Raw genomic sequence first — 23,706 nt, 5'->3', positions numbered from 1 at the left:
TATGTGGTAGTAGAGTTGGGCATTTTCAACGAGATCATATAATATAATAGTTAAAACTAGGAAAGGCAAGAAGAGCTAAATGCTTCATGAAGATATTTGGGGGGGGGGGGGGGGGGTTGGTTGAGGGCTGTTACTTCTGTGTATAAGAGTCAGGGGAAGTAGGGTGGACAAACATGGCAGGGGGAGAACATTATTTCAGTTTCAGACTTCGGGAGATCAACGGATGGATTACAGAATCAGGGTGGCCTTCATCAGGAAGAATCATGTACTGGGACGCCGGGTGGTCGTTCTCAAGATGGCAGGGGTTTCTCCAGACAATTTCGTAGTGCGGCTCAGATGTTGATCGGCTACATTTCGAGTTGTGCGTGTGATGTTCGTGCTTTAGGTCCCGTGTTTGTTGGCTCATTCGACAGGGATGTTTTGTGTCGCCTTGGAGTCGCATCAAACCTTCGTGGGTGTATGGTACAGGTGGAAGAGAGCGTTTCTGAGAATGATAAGGAAAAAGGGGCAGTTAAAGTTGGATATTGATGGTTTTTATGAAGGTGTATATAAGGCACATATAGAGGACATCGCTGCTTGCCAACACATCTCGAACCGGGACGTTGGGTGGTCTTCCTCGGGCCCGGAGGGTGTCCATAAGCTGAGACCTGGCGGAACTGTACTCGGTGCACGCCCAGACTATGTGCTCTATATCGTGATAACCGTCGCCACAAGCGCAGATACCACTCTCCACGAGCCCAATACGTCGGAGATGTGCATCCAGCGTGTAATGGTTCGCCATGAGTCGGGACATCACACGAATGAAGTCACGACCCACATCCATCCCCTTGAACCAAGGTTTCGTCGATACCTTAGGGACTATCGAATGTAGCCACCTTCCTAGCTCCCCATTGCTCCACGAGGTTTGCCAACTTTCGAGGGTTCTCTGATGAGTAATACTGAAAAATTCGTGGAAGCAAATTGGTCTTTCAAAAACGTCACCTTCAATGGCACCCACCTTAGCTAAGGAGTCCGCCTTCTCATTGCCCGGAATGGAGCAATGAGAAGGGACCCACACCAAGGTAATCTGGAAAGATTTGTCAGATAAAGCACTCAGTAGCTCCCGTATTTTCCCCAAAAAATACGAGGAATGCTTTCCATGTTTCATCGAGCGAATAGCGTCAATAGAACTCAGACTATCCGAGACGATGAAGTAATGGTCTGCGGGTAATGTGTCAATGACTCCAAGGGTATACTGAATAGCAGCTAGTTCTGCGGCGTAGACTGAAGCAGGGTCACTGAGTTTGTAGGAGGCGGTGAACTTTTGATTGAAAATACCGAAGCCAGTGGACCCTTCGAGGTTTGATCCGTCAGTATAAAACATCTTAGAACAGTCGACTTCTCGGAATTCATTATAAAAAATATTTGGAACCACTTGTGGGCGTATGTGGTCTGGAATTCCAATAATCTCATCTTTCATGGATGTGTCGAAGAAAACAGTAGATTCAGAAGTATTTATGAAATGCACACGGTTGGGATTGTAAGAAGAAGGATTAATATTTTGCGCCATGTAGTCAAAGTACAGGGACATAAAACGGGTCTGAGAATTGAGCTCAACAAGCCTTTCGAAATTTTCAATCACCAACGGGTTCAAGATATCGCATCGAATGAGCAATCGATATGAGAGTTCCCAAAATCGATTTTTCAGCGGGAGAACGCCCGACAGGACTTCGAGACTCATCGTATGGGTCGACTGCATGCACCCTAAGGCGATACGCAAACAACGATACTCAAGTCTTTCGAGTTTGATGAAATGTATGCTCGCGGCGGATCGAAAGCAGAAGCATCCGTATTCCAGTACCGACAGTATCGTTGTTTGATACAACCTAAATAGGTCTCCTGGGTGGGCACCCCACCACGTTCCGGTTATTGTACGAAGAAAGTTGATCCTTTGTTGGCATTTCTGTTTCAGATACCGTATATGGCATCCCCAAGTACCTTTCGAGTCGAACCAGACCCCTAGATATTTTACTGTGAAGACCTGAGCTATAGTTTGACCCATTAATAGAAGCTGTAGTTGTGCTGGTTCACGCTTCCTAGAAAATACAACTAGCTCAGTTTTCTCCGTGGAGAATTCGATACCCAGCTTAATAGCCCAAGCAGACAAATTGTCCAAGGTATTCTGTAATGGTCCTTGTAGATCGACAGCTTTGGGTCCGGTAACAGACACCACGCCATCGTCTGCAAGTTGTCTTAACGTGCAGGAATTGTCAAGACATTCATCAATGTCGTTGACGTAGAAATTGTATAACAGGGGGCTTAGACATGAGCCCTGGGGAAGGCCCATGTAGCTAAATCGTGATGTCGATAAGTCACCATGCGAAAAATGCATGTGCTTTTCCGACAACAAGTTTAGTAAAAAATTGTTTAAAGTCGATGAAAGACCATGCTGGTGCAGCTTCTCTGAAAGAATGTTGATAGAAACTGAATCAAAAGCCCCCTTTATATCTAGGAACACTGATGCCATCTGCTCTTTACTAGCATAGGCCATTTGAATTTCGGTTGAGAGCAACACAAGACAATCGTTCGTCCCTTTGCCTTTGCGAAAGCCAAATTGTGTATCTGACAGTAAGCCATTTGCTTCGACCCAATTGTCGAGGCGGAATAGGATCATTTTCTCGAACAACTTCCGGATACAAGATAGCATTGCGATCGGTCGATACGAATTGTGGTCGGAGGCTGGTTTTCCTGGTTTTTGGATGGCGATGACCTTCACTTGCCTCCAATCGTGTGGGACAATGTTAGCCTCAAGAAACTTATTAAATAAGTTCAACAAGCGTCTCTTGGCAGAGTCTGGCAGATTCTTCAACAAGTTGAATTTGATTCTGTCTGGCCCTGGAGCTTTATTGTTACACGACAAGAGAGCAAGTGAGAACTCCACCATCGAAAAAGGTGTTTCGTTCGCGTTATCGTCACGGGACGCGGCGCGGTAGATCTTCTGTGCCGGGGCGGAATCCGGACAAACCTTCTTGGCGAAATCGAATATCCAGCGGTTTGAATATTCCACGCTCTCATTAGTACTGTTTCGATTTCGCATACGTCGGGCTGTTCCCCAAAGAGTGCTCATCGATGTTTCTCTCGTTAATCCGTCGACGAACCGGCGCCAATAACCGCGTTTTTTGGCTTTCATCAAACTCTTCATTCGCTTGTCTAACGTCGCGTACTGTCGAAAACTAGCGGGTAACCCGTCGTTCCGGAAGGTCTTAAACGCGGCGGCCTTCTCTGCGTACACGTCTGAGCACTCTTTATCCCACCAGGGATTGGGAGAACGTTTTTGTATGTTCGCGCCGGGTACTGGCTTAGTCTGAGCTTGATTCGCGCTGTCGAGAATCAAGCCAGCCAAAAAGTTGTACTCTTCCTCCGGAGGAAGTTCTTGAGTAGATTCGATGTTGTCGGATATCACGGCAGCATAGCTCTTCCAATCGATATTTCGTGTGAGGTCATACGAAATATTGATTGTTTCCAATGGCCTTGAGCCGTTATTGATTGAGACTACGATCGGCAGATGGTCGCTACCGTGGGGATCAGGGATTACCTTCCACGCGCATTCTAACTTTAGCGAGGTCGAGCAAAGGGATAAATCTAATGCGCTTGGGCGCGCTGGTGGGGGAGGAATCCGTGTCATTTCACCCGTGTTTAGAATTGTCATGTTGAAGTTGTCGCAAATATTGTGAATTAAAGAGGAACGGTTATCATCATAAAGGCAACCCCATTCCGTACCGTGAGAGTTAAAGTCGCCTAAAACTAGTCGCGGTGCAGGCAGGGATTCTATGATGTCATGTAGCCGGCGATGCCCAATCGCGGTGTTGGGGGGAATATATATGGAAGCTATGCAAAGATCTTTGCCTTTGGTTGTTACTTGACAAGCGACAACTTCAATACCTGTTATCGAGGGAAGGTTAATTCTGTAGAAGGAATAGCGCTTTTTGATCCCCAAAAGCACTCCTGCATAGGGGGTTTCTCGATCCAGGCGAATAATATTAAAGTCGTGGAAGTTGAGATCTATGTCGGAAGTTAACCAAGTTTCACATAATGCAAATGCATCGCAACTCAAATTATTTATTAAAATTTTGAAGGAATCGATTTTCGGGATGATACTTCTGCAATTCCACTGTAGAACAGTGATCAAATCCGTGACCTCGTTCGATGAGTTAGCCATCGAAGGATACAATCGCTGAAAGGAGGGGCCATTTAGCAGTCAACTGCTTCAAAAATGTTCTTACTGTAGGGAGAAAAGCTAACATAAGACTTTTAATAGGATCAGTTATGTTGAAAGTTTTTATTATCCAGTCCACAATGTCCGAGAGTTTGATAATTCCAGTGCCGCGATTATTCTCGAACTGAAACAGAGGAACACTTGGGATTTTTAATGTTCCGGGAAGTGCTGGGAACTCCTTCTCTGAGTTTAATCCTCCGAGACCAGGAGCTAATTGCTTCGGTTTGGTTGTAACACTTCCAATAGATGTGACTTTCGGAGTCCCGTCAAGGGATACCTTCTGGCCTTTACAACGAACTTTAGGAGAGGAAATGTTCCTCCTCTTCCTATAACTTCTAGGCGCCCTAGTAGATGTTCCCTCTTGTGGGTCATCAGCCTCGCCCTCGTTAGGAGGCAAGTGAGCATAGATGTTTGTTGAGGTTGGTGGTGTAGCTTTCTTTAGCATTTCTGCGAAAGAACGTTCGGATCGTCCCGCAAGGGAACGTTTTAGTTTATCCCCGCGTAGTTTGTACGCGGGACATGCCGAGATATCATGCAGATTCTCTGCACAGTAAGGACACTTCTCAGAATTCTTACTGCACGAATCATCTAGATGATTCTCCCCGCATTTTCCACAGCGGGCCTTATTGCTACAATGGGTGGCTGTGTGACCCAATTGTTTACACTTTGTGCAATTCATGACCCGCGGCACAAACAGACGCACAGGCAGACGAACCTTGTGCAAGAGGACGTAATTTGGCAAAGCGGTACCAGCGAAGGTCAACCGATAAGAGTTTGATTGGGGGTACGTTTTTGAACCATCCCCCGCAACTACTACTGAGTGCAAACGCTTGCACTCGAGTATTTTCACTGGCTGAAGTATGCGGTCTCTAAAACGGCCAACCCCGTACTGCAGCAGATCCTCGCATGTCAAACTGTCATCGGTGACAACGCCTTCAGACTGTACTTTTACAGCTGGAATATACACGTGATAGTCCTTCGTAAAGTGCTCGCAGCAAGCAATATCGTTTGCCTGCTTTGAGTTAGTCAGCACGACCCTCAGCCTGTCTGAGCGGACCTTTTTTATTTCGGTCACAGCCAAGAACCGTTCCGTTAGGTCTTTTGAAATCTGTAATAGATTCAGCGATTTTGTTTTGGGCCGAAAGAAGACCACAAAGGGACCGGTCGAGAGCTCTGGATATTGTTTGGGTCGGGGGAGAGCCTTAGGAGTCGACTCGATCTCCATTTGGCCATCCGGGGAGGAAGCCATCGACACCGTCAACGCACGGGGTCAGCACCCGCGCAGACGGGAAAAAGCCGTAAATGTATCAAAAAGGTGGGTTTCACTTATCTGTATACTCGTTTCCCACGACGCACCAGTCCAGCTTAAATAGCTGGTTATTGTTCAATCCTCGCTTTACGAACAAAAGGTTGATGAATGTGGCCTAACGGTTAACACACGCACAAAAGAAATTAAAAGTCCAAACCTCGAAGAGGCAAAGAATGGCAAAATAACCTTGAACGCGGATTACTGCACTGTTCTTTTTCCAACAGACCGAATACAAAACACTTCTATCTCGATCGAGCGATGCGTAGAGACTGCAGGATCTTTTTGTGGAAGCACTTCGTGCTGACAGCCTTGCTCCTACACCGACTGCCGATGAGCTAACGGAAACGTTTGCGAGAGTGTGTGACGTAACAATGCCGAGGAAAATGTAGCCGAAGAACTACCAGCGTCCGGCGTATCGGTTCATCTACCGTGCTACCTGCTTAAGAGCTAGAAACCGCTAGAGCAAGATCTGAGGCAGTCAGAGAAGAGTGTAAGGTGACAATTCAGGTGCCGAGGGCCGCTTTCAAATGCGAGATAGTGCCTAGTAAATCCCTACGGCAACGCTTACTGTATGGTGATGGCCAAGATCAAGGGTCCAACGACGCCGGCTAAATTTGCGCCGATAAACTGAAAATAATCGGGAAGAGTCTTTTCCCGATTCAACTGCCTGACCGCCTAAACACACGCTATATGGTGGAAATGCTGGTGACAATCGAATATCCAACGACGAGCGCCTCATAATGGAAACAGGGCTGAAAGCGACGAGAACTCCCGGACCTAACGGTATCCCCAACGTGACACTGAAGACCGCGATCTTGACGTTCCCGGACATGTTCAGGTTAGTTCTGCAAATTGTCTACTACCCAGATAGATGGAAGATCCAGAAGCTGGTGTTCCTGCCAAAATCAAGAAAGCCAGCATCGTATCGGCCTACATGTCTGAAGGATACTCTTGATGAACTTCTGGAAAGGGTCATCCTCAACAGGCTGCCGAACTACGCTGAAAGTGAGTTCGGATTCTGGAAAGGAGTCTCGACGGCACAAACATTGCGAACGCAGAAAAACATCGTAGCAAAAGAGAAGCGGTCATCGCTACTACGTCGTGGTAACGATCGACGTGAAGAACGCGCTAAGAAGCGCCATCTGGGCGGCTATCACCGTAGCACTAAACATAATGCGAGTCTCGAACTATTTGTGCAAGGTTCTGAAAAGTTACTTTCAGAACCGCGTACTGGTCTACGAGACGAACAGGGAGCAGAGGTTGACTAGGGTCATGGCAGAGATACCTCAGAGTTCCATACTTGACCCAACGCTATGGAACATGTTAACACTGGAATTGCCCAGAGTAGTCGCGATCGACGGCTTTGCAGATGACGTTGTCCTGACGATAACCGACGAGACACTCGAGGAAGTGGACATGTTGACGGCAGAGACAATAAGCATCGTGGAAACCTCGATGGTCGATGTCAAGTTGCAGTTGGCTCACCATAAGACGGATGTAGTGCTGGTCAGTAACCAAAAAAAAATGTAGCGTGTCATGAACAGTGTCGGTGGATACTCAGTTCCATCGATGCGTGCGCTGAAGCACCTGACTGTGATGGTCGATGAGCCACTAAATAACAATAGCTATGTCGACTATGTATGTGTGAAGGCTGCGAGGACAACTAACGCATTGGCAAAGACCATGCCGAACATCGGAGGAGCAAGATGCAGTACGAGACGTCTCAGCGTCTCATCCTTAATACTGAGATGTAGCGTATCGAATTGAGCTGCTGCACTGAACTCAAACCGGACCGGACGAAGTCGACACTTACGTTTCAACTAATGGCCGTTCGTGTTGCGAGCGCGTACAGTACGATATCGTCGGAGGCGATATGCGTCATTGCCGGGATGATTCCCATGTTCCCATACCAGAGTAAGAATACACGAAATCCAAGGAGACTGGCCAGAGAAGACTCGTTTGCAAGAGTGGGTCAATGCGGAGAAAGCACTCATTCCAAATGTGTTGGTATGAATGCATAGAAAGAATGGAGATTAGTTATGGAATTTGCATTTCGACTTCATCTCTTCAGAATCCGACACTAACTTAGTTAACGGACTAAGCTAGCGCCGTCTTTTGGAGCTAGCGTCAATTCGGCGTCGAAACGCAAATTCCATAACTAATCAATGGAGAAAAAAAAGTTTTTACCAAAATTGTTCTCCACTAAGGAGCGGACGCAGTTTTTGTCCGGGCACGGATGCTTCCAGAAGTACCTGTATCGGCTTGGACATGCTTCGTCACCCTTTGGCTCGGAGTGTGTGAGCGTGCAAGAGACACGTGATCTTCTAGATTCTAGATTCGAAAAAGTTCGAAGAGGTATGACTGGCGCAACAATCGACAATATCGTCCAAGAGGTGTGTGACGACGAGCGTATCTGGGATGCTGCCAACAGAGTAGTGACGAGTATACTCTGCGAGCTGCCGAGAAAGTGGCGAAGGGATCACCAAACAAGCGCCACTAAGTTCGCCGCAGGAGAGCTGTTGGGTAGTATGTGACGTAGCAACGGGTTTGAGTCGTCAGAGCGCTAGCGAACAGAATGGCAGACTCAACCGTACCGACCTCGACACCCTACCGAGTACCTCGTGAGTAGGCTAGATCGTGTCGAACAGCCAGTAGCAGGTTGCCGAAGCGCCAGTAAACCTGCATCACCCGGGATAACTGGACAGAACTCGGCACCTGTTGTTGTCGGCTAGTTCTACCGCCGGTGACTATATCGAGTAGATCGAGACGAAGGGGGAGCTAATTGGTTGGCACACGGAAATAAACATTGGTATTGCGAGAAATATACCGCCGGAGAATTCACAGTAGGATAGCGACACCGCCGTGCACTATCCGACTACATCATGACAAAGTTGCGTGACGAATGAATTAAAATTTAAAGTCACGTTAATAAAAATAAAAAAAATTAAAAAAAATGACAAAGTTGGTAGCTTATTCGCTCACGAAACAGACATCGGAACCGAGAGCGATTCCGCCTCCGGGGAACTCTCAATCCGAGTAGGGTAGTTTGCCACTGAATAATATTCGACTAGATTAGAGCTGGGAGCTAAATGGCTCAAGAAAGTGGGTATCGGTGTCTGGAGAAATTCCTCCGCCGGAGAACTCTCAGTCGGAGTAGGAAGAGTTCACCGCCGGGGACTATCCGAGTAGACCGTGAAAAAACTGGCAGCTAAATGACTCACGGAAACAAGAGCTAAATAACTCATGAAACCAGTATCTAAACTGCTCACTTAGACGAAAGCTAAACGACGACGTAATATATGAAGACGAAAAGCAAGAGAAGAGCTAAATGGCTCAAAGATTCAGCCATTCAGGTGCGACGAAATCACAACAGTACCAATAAACTACAGTTCTGGCTTTTGAAACTTACTATAAAATTACACATACATACCACCGAACTACGATAACTCCCTCAAAGACATAAAAAGGCTAATTTATTCAGTTTTAGTAAAAAGTTAAAATTCTTGATAAATGTGTATTCTGAACCACTGTGCGGCGGCGTACATGTACTCTGCGTTCCTTCTTTCAGTATAGATAAGTTCCCAAATGAAAAATGACGTTTCTTCTTGCCTAGCGTAATGAGTTAGTCCAGAAAAAACATTCCCCAAGCTTGTACTGCATATACATTACAAACCATTAAGAACCGAAAGAAACACACGCAAAAAGTATGAAATTGGTTAATTAGTACACTTCAAAGACTCATTAGTCACCGAAGTATTACGGAAAAAAATAACCTAAATGGACGCTAAATTTCTTTTTTACATTCTTATCTCTTGCAGATATTTGGCGGTAACACAGCCACTAAACTATTCTCGCCGCAGACGATCGAAGCGGTTGGCTCTTCTGATGATATTGGTTGTCTGGGTTCTAGCACTGGCCATCACGTGCCCGCCCATACTCGGCTGGTACGTATCCCCGCTGACATTTACAACGGCAAACGAAAATCTCCTGCATTATATTTATTGTATCCTCGTAACCATCCCATGAATATCAGAGTCATCCCCATAGATTAAACTCATAACTCAGTAGTCAAATCCGCCGCTAGACGTCGGCAAAATGTTGAATCGATTTTTTTTGTTTCTTCTCATCCGGAAAAACTTTGCAACTTTCGTGCCTGGCTTACGATCCGGGGGCTGTTTACAATACACCGCAAAAAGGTACGAGCCGGGCAGACGCGAGCTGGACCAGTGCCGGTACAACCAGAACGAGGGATACGTCGTGTTCTCGGCCATGGGCTCGTTCTTCATTCCGATGGCCGTCATGATCTACGTGTACGTGCGGATTTCCTGCGTCGTCGCATCCCGCCACGACAAGATGACGGAGATAGAAGTGCATAAGGTAAGTGTTGTTGTGATTTCGTCAAATCGTTTTAGGTATAGGGGAACGGTGTCCAACGGGATTTTCGATTGATTGCCACCGGTGTAGTGGATTGCACTGGTTTTGCACTTTCTAGCAGAAGTGTCAATGGAACATACCTAGTTTTTTGCACTTCTGCTAGAAAGTGCAAAAACGGTGCAGTTCCAGTGAACTCCACTACACCGGTGTCAATCAATCAAAAATTCCATAAGAGGAGCACTGAATTTTCATATTGATTGTTATAACGTATGCGGAATAAAATTTGGACAAAATTCAAAAAGGCATTTTTTGTAGAAAACCCTTTATTAAATGTTCTCTCTATATGAAAACATTTGTCAGCTTATTAACCTATTGTAGAATAAAATTTGAGCCCGTTCGAGAAGCTTTACGACGATTTGTAGGAACTTTTTGCAAAGGAGTCGAAAAAATGGTATTTTTTTAATTTCTTAATTTTGATTTGTTAGTTTTAGGTCCAAAATTATTGGCATATCGAGTCGAAATCAACACTGGATGTTTAAAATAAGCGCGCCTAGAGTATGACGTTTAGTATGGTGCCTTGCGCAGGGTTACATTTTTGTTTTAATGCTGGAAGCGTTGTCCAAATTTCATTTGGCAAACGTTATCTTAAAAATGGTTTCACAAACACAATTTCACTATCCACGGTTGAAAATCACTTCTGAAGCACATAGATTTAAATGAGGAAATGTCCGCCTTTGTTTTATGCTAAATAAAAATCGGCTCTAAAATACAGACACAGCTATACACTGAAACCTCCATTTACGAACTCTTTTTCACGTAATACCCACTTTATGTAACTTTGTTACAAACTATATTCGAAATAACGAACTCTTTGTAAGAATCAAGCTCGTAAAAAAGTTTGAGTAAGAACACTAGAGTAGAGTGGTGTCAAATAGGTCAGTTTTTTGGAGAGCTCGTGTGATGGTGTTTTTGCACTGATTTTGACAAACAAGCACTCGTTGGACAAATTTCACATCTGGCAACATTCTGCCAATAATGATTTTATGCGCGGCAAATTTTTTGTCAAGCTAAATCATATAAGGCGAAAGTACTTTTTTCGAAGTTTTTAAAATCTGGGGCTACGATTGGTCACTATATTCAGGGTTAAATAAAACAATGTACACGCCCAGAAAACTAGCGGTTGAACTTTTATTTGAAGAGTATGAATACTACAGATTATTTGAAAATTAATAACACAATAACACCATTGACGTCATCCAGGTCAGAAAACTAAGGAATTGTCAAATGATGTGAAAAATCATGAAACCGTGGAAGTAAATGTTGAAAAATAGTGTTTTTCAGTAACTGCGTCTGGTTTTGTATTTTCAAATGGCTTCTAAGGTCTTTATTGGACTTTTTTCGTTCAAAGGGGGGAAAATTTCAAAATCGAGCTGGTATTTTTGATTCCAAATGACTTCAAAATGCATAAAGCGTCAAAATTTGTTGTAATCTCGAAAAAAAAATTTAACGAGTAATGATTTTTTTGACGATTTATGTTCAAAAGGGTAAAGGAAAATGTCAAAATCGAATTTGCATTTTTGATGCCAAATGACTTTAAAATGCAAATGAGATTTGATGCGATCTCGGAAATTTTTTTTAACGAAAGTTAACTTTTTTGGACTTTTTTCGTTCAAAGGGGGAAAAATTTCAAAATCGAGCTGGTATTTTTGATGCCAAATGACTTCAAAATGCATAAAGCGTCAAAATTTGATGTAATCTCGAAATAATTTTTTTAACGAAAATTGACTTTTTTGACGAAAGGAAAATTTCAAAATCGAATTTACATTTTTGATGCCACATCACTTTAAAATGCATGAAATGTCGAGATTTGATGCAATCTCGGAAAAAAAATTTAACGAAAGTTGACTTTTTTCGTTCAAAGGGGGAAAATTTCAAAATTGAGCTGGTATTTTTGATGCCAAATGACTGCAAAATGCATAAAGCGTCAAAATTTGTTGTAATCTCGAAAAACATTTTTTAACGAAAATTGACTTTTTTTTGACGATTTATGTTCAAAGGGGGGAGTAAAGGAAAATTTGAAAATCGAATTTGCATTTTTGATGCCAAATGACTTTAAAATGCATGAAACGTCGAGATTTGATGCAATTTCGTAAAATTTTTTAACGAAAGTTAACTTTTTTTGAACTTTTTTTCGTTCAAAGAGGGGAAAATTTCAAAATCGATCTGGTATTTTTGATGCCAAATGACTTCAAAATGCATAAAGCGTCAAAATTTGTTGTAACCTCGAAAAAATTTTTTAAAAAAAATTGACGATTTATGTTCAAAGGGGGGAGTAAAGGAAAATTTCAAAATCGAATTTGCATTTTTGATGCCAAATGACTTTAAAATGCATGAAACGTTGAGATTTGATGCAATCTCGGAAAATTTTTTTAACGAAAGTTAACTTTTTTGGACTTTTTTGTTCAAAGGGGGGAAAATTTCAAAATCAAGCTGGTATTTTTGATGCCAAATGACTTCAAAATGCATAAAGCGTCAAAATTTGATGTAATCTCGAAATAATTTTTTTAACGAAAATTGACTTTTTTGACGAAAGGAAAATTTCAAAATCGAATTTACATTTTTGATGCCACATCACTTTAAAATGCATGAAATGTCGAGATTTGATGCAATCTCGGAAAAAAAAATTTAACGAAAGTTGACTTTTTTCGTTCAAAGGGGGAAAATTTCAAAATTGAGCTGATATTTTTGATGCCAAATGACTTCAAAATGCATAAAGCGTCAAAATTTGTTGTAATCTCGAAAGAAAACGTCGAGATTTGATGCAATATCGGAAAAAAATTTAACGAAAGTTAATTTTTTTGGACTTTTTTCGTTCAAAAGGGGAAAAATTTCAAAATCGAGCTGTTATTTTTGATGCCAAATGACTGCAAAATGCATAAAGCGTCAAAATTTGTTGTAATCTCGAAAAACATTTTTTAACGAAAATTGACTTTTTTTTTGACGATTTATGTTCAAAGGGGGGAGTAAAGGAAAATTTGAAAATCGAATTTGCATTTTTGATGCCAAATGACTTTAAAATGCATGAAACGTCGAGATTTGATGCAATTTCGTAAAAATTTTTAACGAAAGTTAACTTTTTTTGAACTTTTTTTCGTTCAAAGAGGGGAAAATTTCAAAATCGAGCTGGTATTTTTGATGCCAAATGACTTCAAAATGCATAAAGCGTCAAAATTTGTTGTAACCTCGAAAAAATTTTTTTAAAAAAAATTGACTTTTTTTGACGATTTATGTTCAAAGGGGGGAGTAAAGGAAAATTTCAAAATCGAATTTGCATTTTTGATGCCAAATGACTTTAAAATGCATGAAACGTTGAGATTTGATGCAATCTCGGAAAATTTTTTTTAACGAAAGTTAACTTTTTTGGACTTTTTTGTTCAAAGGGGGGGAAATTTCAAAATCAAGCTTGTATTTTTGATGCCAAATGACTTCAAAATGCATAAAGCGTCAAAATTTGTTGTAACCTCGAAAAAATTTTTTTAACGAAAATTGACTTTTTTTGACGATTTATGTTCAAAGGGGGGAGTAAAGGAAAATTTCAAAATCGAATTTGCATGTTTGATGCCAAATGACTTTAAAATGCATAAAACGTCGAGATTTGATGCAATCCCGGAAATTTTTTTTAACGAAAGTTAACTTTTTTGGACTTTTTTCGTTCAAAGGGGGGAAAATTTAAAAATCGAGCTGGTATTTTTGATGCCAAATGACTTCAAAATGCATAAAGCGTCAAAATTTGTTGTAACCTCGAAAATTTTTTTTTAACGAAAATTGACTTTTTTTGACGATTTATATTCAAAGGGGGGAGTAAAGGAAAATTTGAAAATCGAATTCGCATTTTTGATGCCAAATGACTTTAAAATGCATGAAACGTTGAGATTTAATGCAACCTCGGAATTTTTTTTAACGAAAGCTAACTTTTTTGGACTTTTTTCGTTCAAAGGGGGGAAAATTTCAAAATCGAGCTGGTATTTTTGATGCCAAATGACTTTAAAATGCATGAAACGTCGAGATTTGATGCAATTTCGGATTTTTTTTAACGAACGTTAACTAAATTCTACAAAAATGTGAAGAGAACTTTTTTTGCGAACTAAATCTCATATAACGAACACTTTTTATTACGAATCAATTCAATTTACGAAACCCCGGTTTATTTCGTGAATGGAGGTTCCAGGGGATACTATCATTTTCCATATACACAGAAATCTTCCGTAAGCCTAAGCTCAATTTACGCCTTCAGAAAATATTCCACCTCATGAAGACTTGGTCGTATAGAACAAATTTTGAAATCAACTACTGCGGTAATAGGTCGGGGAAATGCTATTTCGTAAACTTTATTCATGACAGCAAGAACAAATTCAAAATTTCTTTTGATCTTGAGGCAATGCATTGTAGCGCTGATTCGGGAAGAAGTAAACAGTAGACTTCAATAATCTGGAATTGAATTACAGTCAATTTCTCTTAAGAGGGATGTAAGACACCAGTTTACCCCTCAAATGAAATAATATTTCTAGTTTTTTAGCGTTATTTTAAAAACTTCTTTTAGAATCACAATAATAACTATAATTTAAAAGTGCTAAAAATACTAAATCCAGTTTTATACATTTAACGAAAAGCTTCAAACCTGTTTAAGTGTCCATCCTAGGTTTACTTCCTCTGCAACCGATGCGAGATTGTTGTTCAGATCATTGCTGCGAACGGAACGGAAGCCCGCTGTGCGCCGGAAGGGTATAGAAGGATAAATAAAACAGAAGCAAAAAGGAAAATTGGCTAGATCTTATGTGGGTGTAAAATGTTGAGACTCATTTACGGCTCGTTTTCTTCGATTCCGCAATCAATCAAAATGAAAAGGTTGAACTGCACCAATCATCAATGGAAAAGCATTTCTTGCTTTTAGCCGAATTTTAACCCAACTCTTGTGAGTTATACATCCATTATGCATTACCAATTCTAGATAGCGGGTGATGTTAGATTTCATTAATAATGTACATAAGCATTAAGTTGAATGTAATGATTTCATCATACCAAATATCAAGTGAAATGGAAATTTTAGATAGTCGTGTCATTCCGTGTCAAGATGGGATCGCAACAAACTAATTTTGCAGTGAACCAGACATAACACAGATCGAGATGAATTATTCAAATCTCGATTGACATCACCCTCAGTAGTGATTTGCTTATTGATAGAAACGAGCAAGTCTCATCGATGTCGTTCCCATTCGAACCAGTTGGTCGATTGCTTCTGTCTGTAACAATAAAACGAGCTTGGCATTCGCCCAACTAGCAGCAAACATTGCCAATGAGACAGTACATTAAAGTTTACTTTCACGATACACCCACACATACACACACAAACAGTAGAGATAGAGCGAATAAATAAATCAACTTATGTGATTGTTTGCGTTTCCTTCTGCTCCACAGAAAAGCCATCGGACACGTGATACCGACGAGGAATGTTATCATTTCGCCTCGGAGATCGATCCGGCCCAGTTAAGCCCCAAGCGGAAACGTTCCTCGTCCCAGCTATCGACCGCAACCACGACATACGTGACCCAGCAAGGCGGAGGCTCCTGCAGTAATGCTGCGGCCAGCGGAGGTGACGACTGTTCGATGCCTCTCAAAAAGAACCACAAGAATGGGCACTACGAGCTTGTCGACATCAATTCAACAGCGAAAACCGCAATCTGCCCGGTGGGCAGTGCCGTTGGTGGTGGGGGTGGTGGTGCTGGTGCCGACGCCGATGGTTCCCAGTGCAGTCAACATTCGCCAGCGTTGAAACGAAATTCGTCGATGCACTACAAGCTGGCCTCCTCGACGGAACTCTGGTCGTCGGCCAATAACGTTTTCAATCAACAGCCAAAACCACAAACGGCAAATCATCCGGGTGGTCTGCGGCGTACCAATACCATTAGTAACTCAATTATGGCGACGACTACGTCGGTGACTACCGGACGCAATATGCGCATCCATCAGAAATCTCTCTCGTCGCGAATACTGTCGATGAAGCGCGAGAACAAAACTACCCAAACGCTCAGCATCGTGGTCGGGGGCTTCATCGCCTGCTGGCTTCCCTTCTTCATACATTACCTCCTGACACCGTTCCTGCCGAAGGAGCTGGCCGCACCGAAGCTGGGCGAATTTTTCACCTGGCTCGGCTGGATCAACAGTGCCATCAATCCGTTCATCTATGCGTTCTACAGCGTGGACTTTCGGGCAGCCTTCTGGCGCCTGACGTTGCGGCGATTTTTCCGAAACAGTGAGAAAGCACCTTTCTCCAACATTCACAACATGTCGATGCGAAGATAAAGTAGGAAGATTTACACGTTCCCGAAATGAAGCACTCGGGAGATCAGCCATCATTCAATATGTGTCTGTGTTTTATGGTCAGCTTTTAGACTCAGTTTCCGGTTTGGACACCGGCGAGTTGCTACATATATATATACAATATGGTTGGATTATGTACGACTGTCCCCTTTTTTACTGCCCAGTCTATCCATGTTATCGTTGCTGTTGTTGTTGTTGTTCGTAGAGCTATATGCGAAATAAAGTAACGACTTTGATAATATCCTTTCCTCGATAATTTTGGTTTTGCTGCAGAAGGATTCTCAATTTTTTTTTGCTGAGTGCATATGGTTTTCTGCATTGAAATAAAGTTATAAATTACTAGTCCGAATGGTTTTGGTTTGTTTTAGTGATGTAGTCATCATTTGTGACAATCCATTTTTGAACCTCAGCAAGGTAAGCTAATTAGCAGGCAGACCAATGGACGGGAAAGACTTCAGTTCATTTAAAAAAATAGCCCGGATAGAATTTTACAATAGCATTTACCCTACAAACAATCATAAAACAATAAATATTATAGTTATTACTGTTTCAACATTGTTCGATGCCAAGTACTCACAGTAAATTTACAATAAAATTTCATGTAACAATAAATTTCACTGTTCAGCAAAAAACTGATACAGTGCATTCACATTAAATTTTACTGTTTTCGAGAAAAAATGCATGGAGAAAAATTGATTTTTTTTAATGTTAAGATACATAACCACCCCCCTTTTTCACTGTAAAAGTCTATTTTACATTGATATTTACTGTAAAAACGTTAAAGTTTATTGTTTTTGTATTGTAGCATAACACTAAAACTTACTTTAAATTATTGTAAAATTACTGTACTGTCACAGTGAAAATCATGGTTTTGTTACTGTACATTTCTATTCGGGAGGGCTTTTCATTAAACTGTCAGGCGTAGGGTGTTGACCTTGTTTTTAAATGCGATTTGAATAAATTAAATTTGGTAATTATTGCGAAGACATCCGGAATAGAGTCTTTATTGGTCCTATTCGGGAGGGCGCCGCATTATTTCGTTAATCACGCGGCCTACAACTAGAACTAGAACAATCTTAGAGGGCCCTAATCAAAAATTTAGAAGTGGAGCTGGTTGATTTTTTTGTAATCCTGATAGTTTAGGGTTGCTATTGCGTTCTATTTGCATATTTATTCCAAGTAAGTACGATTTTCAAGTTAAATCTGCAATACTTAATACTTCTTATTTTGTATAACCGAGTAAGCCCTCGTATATTACCTACCTTGGACTTTTGAATTTTCGCACGGGGCGTCAAGCTGCACAGTGCAGTGCACAGTGGTCCAGAATACATATTTAGCAAGAATTTTGAGATTTTACTAACACTAAACAGCTTAGCCTTATTAAGTCTTTGGAGAAGGTTTCGTAGTTTATGAGCCTCCTCTTTTCGTTAAAACAATATTTAGGGTGGTTCTAATTTTACCAAGATCCAAAAGTTAACTTTTTAATCATTCTAGCTAGAGCCAAACGACCTTCAGCGAAGTTGTAGAACGACAAATTTTGGAAAAGTTTGCTGAAGACATGTAAGCTCTATCTGTTATACTTTTTATTTTATAACAAATTTAAAGTCGGAGCTTAGGGTGTTTCTTCGAAATGCAGTTTTATTCCAATAACTTTTGCTGTATTCATTTAAAACTGAAGTAGTCTTCAGACAACTTTAAGATTGTTTCAAGGCGAATAATTTGTTTCATGGCACCATATAACTAGCTATTTCCGTTGAGTTATGAGCACTTTTTCGCCAAAAATGGGGTTGTTTGGAATAACAATATCACTCGTTTGGGGCAAATAAAAGATAATTCTTTTTGAACTATTAATAATGTCACAATTAGAGTTACAATTGAGCAAAAAATGGCGAACATGATATTTTTTTTAAATTTCATAAAATTGATTTAAAAAAATCTATTTTTGAAATATTAAGTGCTTATATCTTCTGAACAATAAATGCTAGACTTTTTATGTATTAGAAGAAAATGTTCGTCTTCAAAAACTCTGAAAAACATCTGAAGGATAGGTTGAAAAAAAAAATGAAAACTGAAAACAGTTTAATTAAAAATTTGGTTTTTCATGAATAGACTCTTTGTAATATGTTTAAATTACTTTCACGGTGAACAATATAAAAATGTAGTTTCGTTTTCATGATAAAATATTGCACTTTACAATACTTTTCTATTATTTTAAATAGTGGGTAGAGCGGTTCTAAATTTTTTAAAATCAGGAAATTAACTTTTTAATGGTTCGAGATAGAGTTTCGCTGTCTTCCAGAAAATTGAAGAAAATGAATTTTTAAATAACTTTGTTGAAGACACTGAAACTCAATGTCGTGTATTTTTCATTTTACAAGAAATTTACCAAAAAAAAATTTAGGTTGTTTCTTAAAAAATGGTTTTTTTTGTATAACTTTTGCAGTTTTGATTTTTCAATAAGATCACTTTAGAAATACTTTCAGATATTTTGAAGGAGAATAATTTGTCTTAACATATTGAACCTCTAGCTTTGCTCGTTAGAAAGTTATACATACTTTTTACTAAAAATAAACTATTTTTTGAGTAAATATTGCAAGATATAGAAAAATATCGTATCTGCCATTTTGGTGATCTATACTACAAAACATGTTATTTCATATGCAAGCAACAGTATTTAATGTTCAGTGTCCGAATCGAAGATTATTCTATTTGAAAAAGTTATATTTTTTAAATAAAAGTTCTTATAACTTTAAAACGAAAAAAGCTAAGTAGTTAAAGCAAATTATGCGCCCTAAAATAATCATCAAGTTGTCCAAAGGGTACTTTAGCGTAAAATAAAAACTTCAAAAATTATAGAAATAAAAGCGTTTTTTTAAGGAACACCCTAAAGCTTACATTTGAATTTCTCGTGTAATGGAAAATACAAAAAAATGTGTTGCTCTACAACTTCATCGAAGACACTATAGCTCTATCTCAAACCGTTAAAAAGTTCTATTTTAAATATTGCTAAATTTAGAACCACCCTAGCATCGGTGTAAACAAAAATAAGGGCCTTGCAAAGTACAACTACTTTGCCAAACATGTTGTATGGCTAAGTCATTTGATTTTTGCAAAAAGTTAAAATTATTGCTAAATTCGCATTCTGGACCACTGTGCAGTGGTCGAAAACGCCAAAAACGCGAACTTAATTCACTAGAGTGCAAACCATCAAATATATTCACAGCATGTCTTTGGACGAGCTATTTTCCACAATCTGATAGAAATTAAAATTATGCATAGCTTACTGTGACAGAACTAAAATAATAACTTTTTTATACTGACGAGATAGAAAGTTGGTGTCTTCGACAAAGTTTTAGAAATGCTCACAATAATGAATTTTGCAGAAGAGCTATGACGCCCTGACATTTGTAGTCTAGTGTATAGAAGTTCCGTATGTTAAAGTGGGAGCACTCGAGTACAATTCATGATCGTGCGAGAGCGGGCGTTTGTCTGTTGACGCTTGAGACCACCTTTATGAATTCGGAAGCGCCAACACGTGGACCCTACTGTCGGGGCGCTTTCATGATTGCGGGATCGCGGGCGTAAACAGAGTAAGTGAATAGTCGTGTTTACGACCGAAATAGCATTATCGCGAAAGGCTCGAACGATTGTATGTTGTTGCGTGCGTTCTTTTTATCGTGCGGGGGTTTGTATGTCGTGGATGATAGCACGTTAATAATTTTGCGTATACTAAAGTCTTTCTATAACCGCGTGGTCGTTTTCCTACTCCCGCGTGCTTTTTAGTGTTGCCGAGAAAGAAGCAAACGAACGAATATGAATTAACGAAAAACTTAACATATCTATAATAAAGTCTTCAAAATAATAAAAAAAACTTTAGGCCTTTAACAAGGAAACTTGTGTGTCAGTTGCAGAGATCTCCAATTTTTTTATAATTTAAATAAACAACATTTGACAACAAATAATTGTTTATGTTTATGTTTATTACCTTCACCAACAGGCACCTTGGCCCCAATGGTGGATGCTTAAACTAATTACATTTCAAAATTGCCAATATTTTCACTTTTATCAAATTCCGCGTCCGGTTGAAATCAAAGACCGTCGCTGCACTATTAAAATTCGCTGGAGTCCGGTAACAGTGCTCTGGCAACCATAGTTGGTTCTCCAGAACAGAACACACAGAAGAGAGTTATTACGTAGAGTTCGAACGCAGGCTTGAAGATCCAGACGTCCGAGGATTGTAGGGCAATCCACTCTGGCAGAGAGTAAGTCCGAAACGAACAAGGCTCGAGGGCAGTCCCTCCGAATGCTGAGTGTATCGAGATGTATCAACTGGCAACGGTTTTCATAGCTTGGCAGTTCGAATCTGTTTCGAGGGGCGAAGCGTATGAACCGGCGTTGGACAGCCTCGATTCTGTCAATCCTGTTCTGGTAGTACGGATTCCAATCAGCAGAACAATATTCCAAATTTGAGCTGACCAATGCGCAATAAAGCGATTTAAGACAGTATACGTCCCTGAAGTTTTTCGCTATTCGGAAGACGAACCCAAGCTGTCTTGATGCCTTATGTATGTATGTATGTATGTATGAAGTATGTGGTTTGAACGTTAGTGCCGAATCCATAATGACTCCGAGATCCTTGATGTGAGAGTGTCTTGGAATGCTTAAGTCAAAGAAATGGTAGTTTAACGGAGTCGGATGCGTTTCCGCATGAACGTAACGATTGAGCATTTACTTGGGTTTAAAACCATTCTGTTTAGATCACACCACGTACTAAAGCTCTCCAGTTCCTTTTGAAGAAGCTCGGCATCGGTTTTATCCCGTATTTGTCGAAATTTTTTCATGCCGCCGGAGAAGGAAAGGCGGGGTCCTTGTAATTTGATGTTGACGTCATTAAAGTAGAGCAGGAATATTACTGGACTGAGATAGCTTCCTTGTGGGATGTAGCGAAGAATAGGGCAGATAGACAGTCCTTAATGCTGATTTGGAGTTGCCTTCCATCGAGATAGGAACGAAACCAGCGCAGAAGTTGTCCATGAATACCGAGCTTATCAAGCTTCGCTAATGCGATACCATGGTTGATTTTGTCGAAGGCCGCAGATAGATCCATGTAAATAGAATCGGTTTGCAATCCGTCAGTGAATCCATCGAGTACATATGATGTGAACGAGAGCAGGTTAGTCGTTGTTGATCGTTATATGTAAATAAAATAAATAAATAAATAATTTTTTACACGCGATGTTACATGCAAGCGACACACACACCTTCGCGATCAAAACCGTTAACATACAGACGCTCGAATCCTGCGCGTGCAACTGTGGTCTCAAAATACATGCAATTACATGCAATTGCGATCATCCACGCAAACCTACACAAAACATAAAAACGTATGATTATACAAACGTGCGCTCCCGCGCGTCCTTACTTGAACCCATCCCGCCGGTAATCTCTTATCCTCGGCCCTAGCAGCCTAAGTTCATGCCTTCAGTTGAACTATTCTGTAAATAAAATACGCTCATATACACTACACAACTAGTTTCAGGGCTACATTGCCGGGAACGCTAGTGACTCTCTTCTAGTGTCAATACAAACATTTAAAAATCCACGCGAATATGCAAATGACCTCACGATTAAAGAATCTAATTTATGCATGCAAAGCACACGCGACATACAAATGCCTACGCGATCGGGCACGTTGGCATACAAACGCTCGAATCCTTCATGATAATTCGTGCACATCTTCGCCCGCGATTTCGCAAACATAATAACACCCCGGAGATTAAGTGTACGTTTTAGCACTCATAAATTGATAAACGCGGTATAATGTGTGAACATATAAACGCTCGTTCTCACTCGATCATGAAATCTCCTTGTCCCCCCATCTGAACCGTACACTTAATATCACAATCAAAATCACAGTCCTCTCAATTTTACCAACTACCAATCAAACCCTACCAGCCAAAGCATTCAATTGTCATATGTGGAGAAAATGAAAAGAGAAGGTGGCATTTTTGTAGATTTTCGAGCATAAGAGAACGGTGGTCGCCAAACGGTCACTAAACGGTATTTGTGTTTCTGAGCAAACCCCCGGTGCTACGTGATGCTCCGCAAGAAAAGGAGTTCTGATTTAGCTGATGACAATTAACGAAATCGAAACTTGTTGGAAATACCAAGATTGTATCTCAAACAGTTGTCATTTTGAAATATTTTCCACAACAAGCAAAAAACGTTTTTACCTTAAAGTGGAAATTATTTTACGTCTGTCGTTACCCACCATAATTGCACGCCATCTGCCACGTTTGTCATTCCCTTTTACCTCGCGCTAAAGGATCTGCTCACATTTATTTACCCTGCAGTTCGGCATACTGGAATGTGCCGAAATACCGGCAACACGATGATGCTCATCCTGTGCCTTACATTTCCGTAGCCGATGAACTGAGCCCAGGTACAGGTATGACGGCATGCCACGTGTCGATACACTGTTTTTTATGCGACTTGCGTCACACGAATGATTGAACCGTGTCATCAAGTGAATGGATTGTTCCGGTAATCGTGTTTACTACCCCGCTGGAATGCACGAATAGAGTTTTGACTGCGCTGCCATTCAGCGATGATCGCTGTTTTCCCGCAGCTCGGTCCTATTGTGGTAGAAAATTTCGCTATACGTTCGAACGTTTTCGTTACATATCGTGGGGTTTTCATTTCCCCCCAGATTGACATTGACGATGACGTGGGTTAACACGGGTGATGAGACTTCAAGTGTCAAATAACCATCACCGATTGAAATAGATTGTATTCGATTCAAACTGTGTGTAGCTTACTGATTGGGGTGTTCGTTGGAGGCGCACGGTCGTTTGTTGTGCTTGGCTCGGTTCCATGAACGATTTGCGGTGCTGGAAACAGTTGTATTCATTTGGTTACAAAAATCAGTGTGCTATTATGCAGATGGGTATAGGTTGAAAAAAAACCGACATAAATAAGTTGGCGAACAATTTGTCAAGCGCAAAACGAAAGGCATCGATGGATGAAAATAATCATTGAGCTGACTCAATTAAAATGCAATTTATTGGTTCGTGAATTCATTGCTGCGATGGAAAATATGTTGCACACAGCAGTACATTGTGTTGGTTTTTATATTAAATTACCTGCTTTCGGGCTGGCCAAACGATTATTAAAATGGGTTGAACCGTGAGGTGTTAAATCTGTTACAGCTGTGCTCAGGTTCCTCAATGATTTTTTTACTAGAGCTCTAAAAGATATAACTATTAAAAGTAGCATGCCGCTGTGAACACTGATGCTTAATTATCTCGCTCATAAAGCTAGTTTACAATTCGGGAAACGTGTCTCGGAATTGGGGCTTCTATGTATTTTAAATGGAGCTCTGGAATGAGAC

General features: G+C 40.7%; 1 protein-coding gene across 6 annotated transcripts in view; it reads left to right on the top strand.

Annotated features, from left to right (window-relative positions):
• The window catches only part of LOC131677065 (probable G-protein coupled receptor No18), a 138,826-nt gene extending 122,165 nt beyond the window's left edge, over nucleotides 1-16,661 (top strand). For all 6 annotated transcript variants that reach the window (XM_058956613.1, XM_058956615.1, XM_058956612.1 and 3 more), the window contains 3 exons: nucleotides 9,383-9,508; nucleotides 9,761-9,941; nucleotides 15,414-16,661. In XM_058956613.1, coding sequence (XP_058812596.1) covers nucleotides 9,383-9,508; nucleotides 9,761-9,941; nucleotides 15,414-16,298 — 1,192 coding nt within the window. In that variant the 3' untranslated portion in view covers nucleotides 16,299-16,661. The remainder of the gene's footprint in view (nucleotides 1-9,382; nucleotides 9,509-9,760; nucleotides 9,942-15,413) is intronic.
• Nucleotides 16,662-23,706: the final 7,045 nt, after the last annotated feature.

Source organism: Topomyia yanbarensis, chromosome 1, assembly GCF_030247195.1.
Source record: "Topomyia yanbarensis strain Yona2022 chromosome 1, ASM3024719v1, whole genome shotgun sequence".
In the NCBI taxonomy this organism is placed as follows: Eukaryota; Metazoa; Arthropoda; class Insecta; order Diptera; family Culicidae; genus Topomyia; species Topomyia yanbarensis.
The sequence above is the reverse complement of the archived record's forward strand: the minus strand, read 5'-3'. Positions and strand labels throughout refer to the sequence as shown.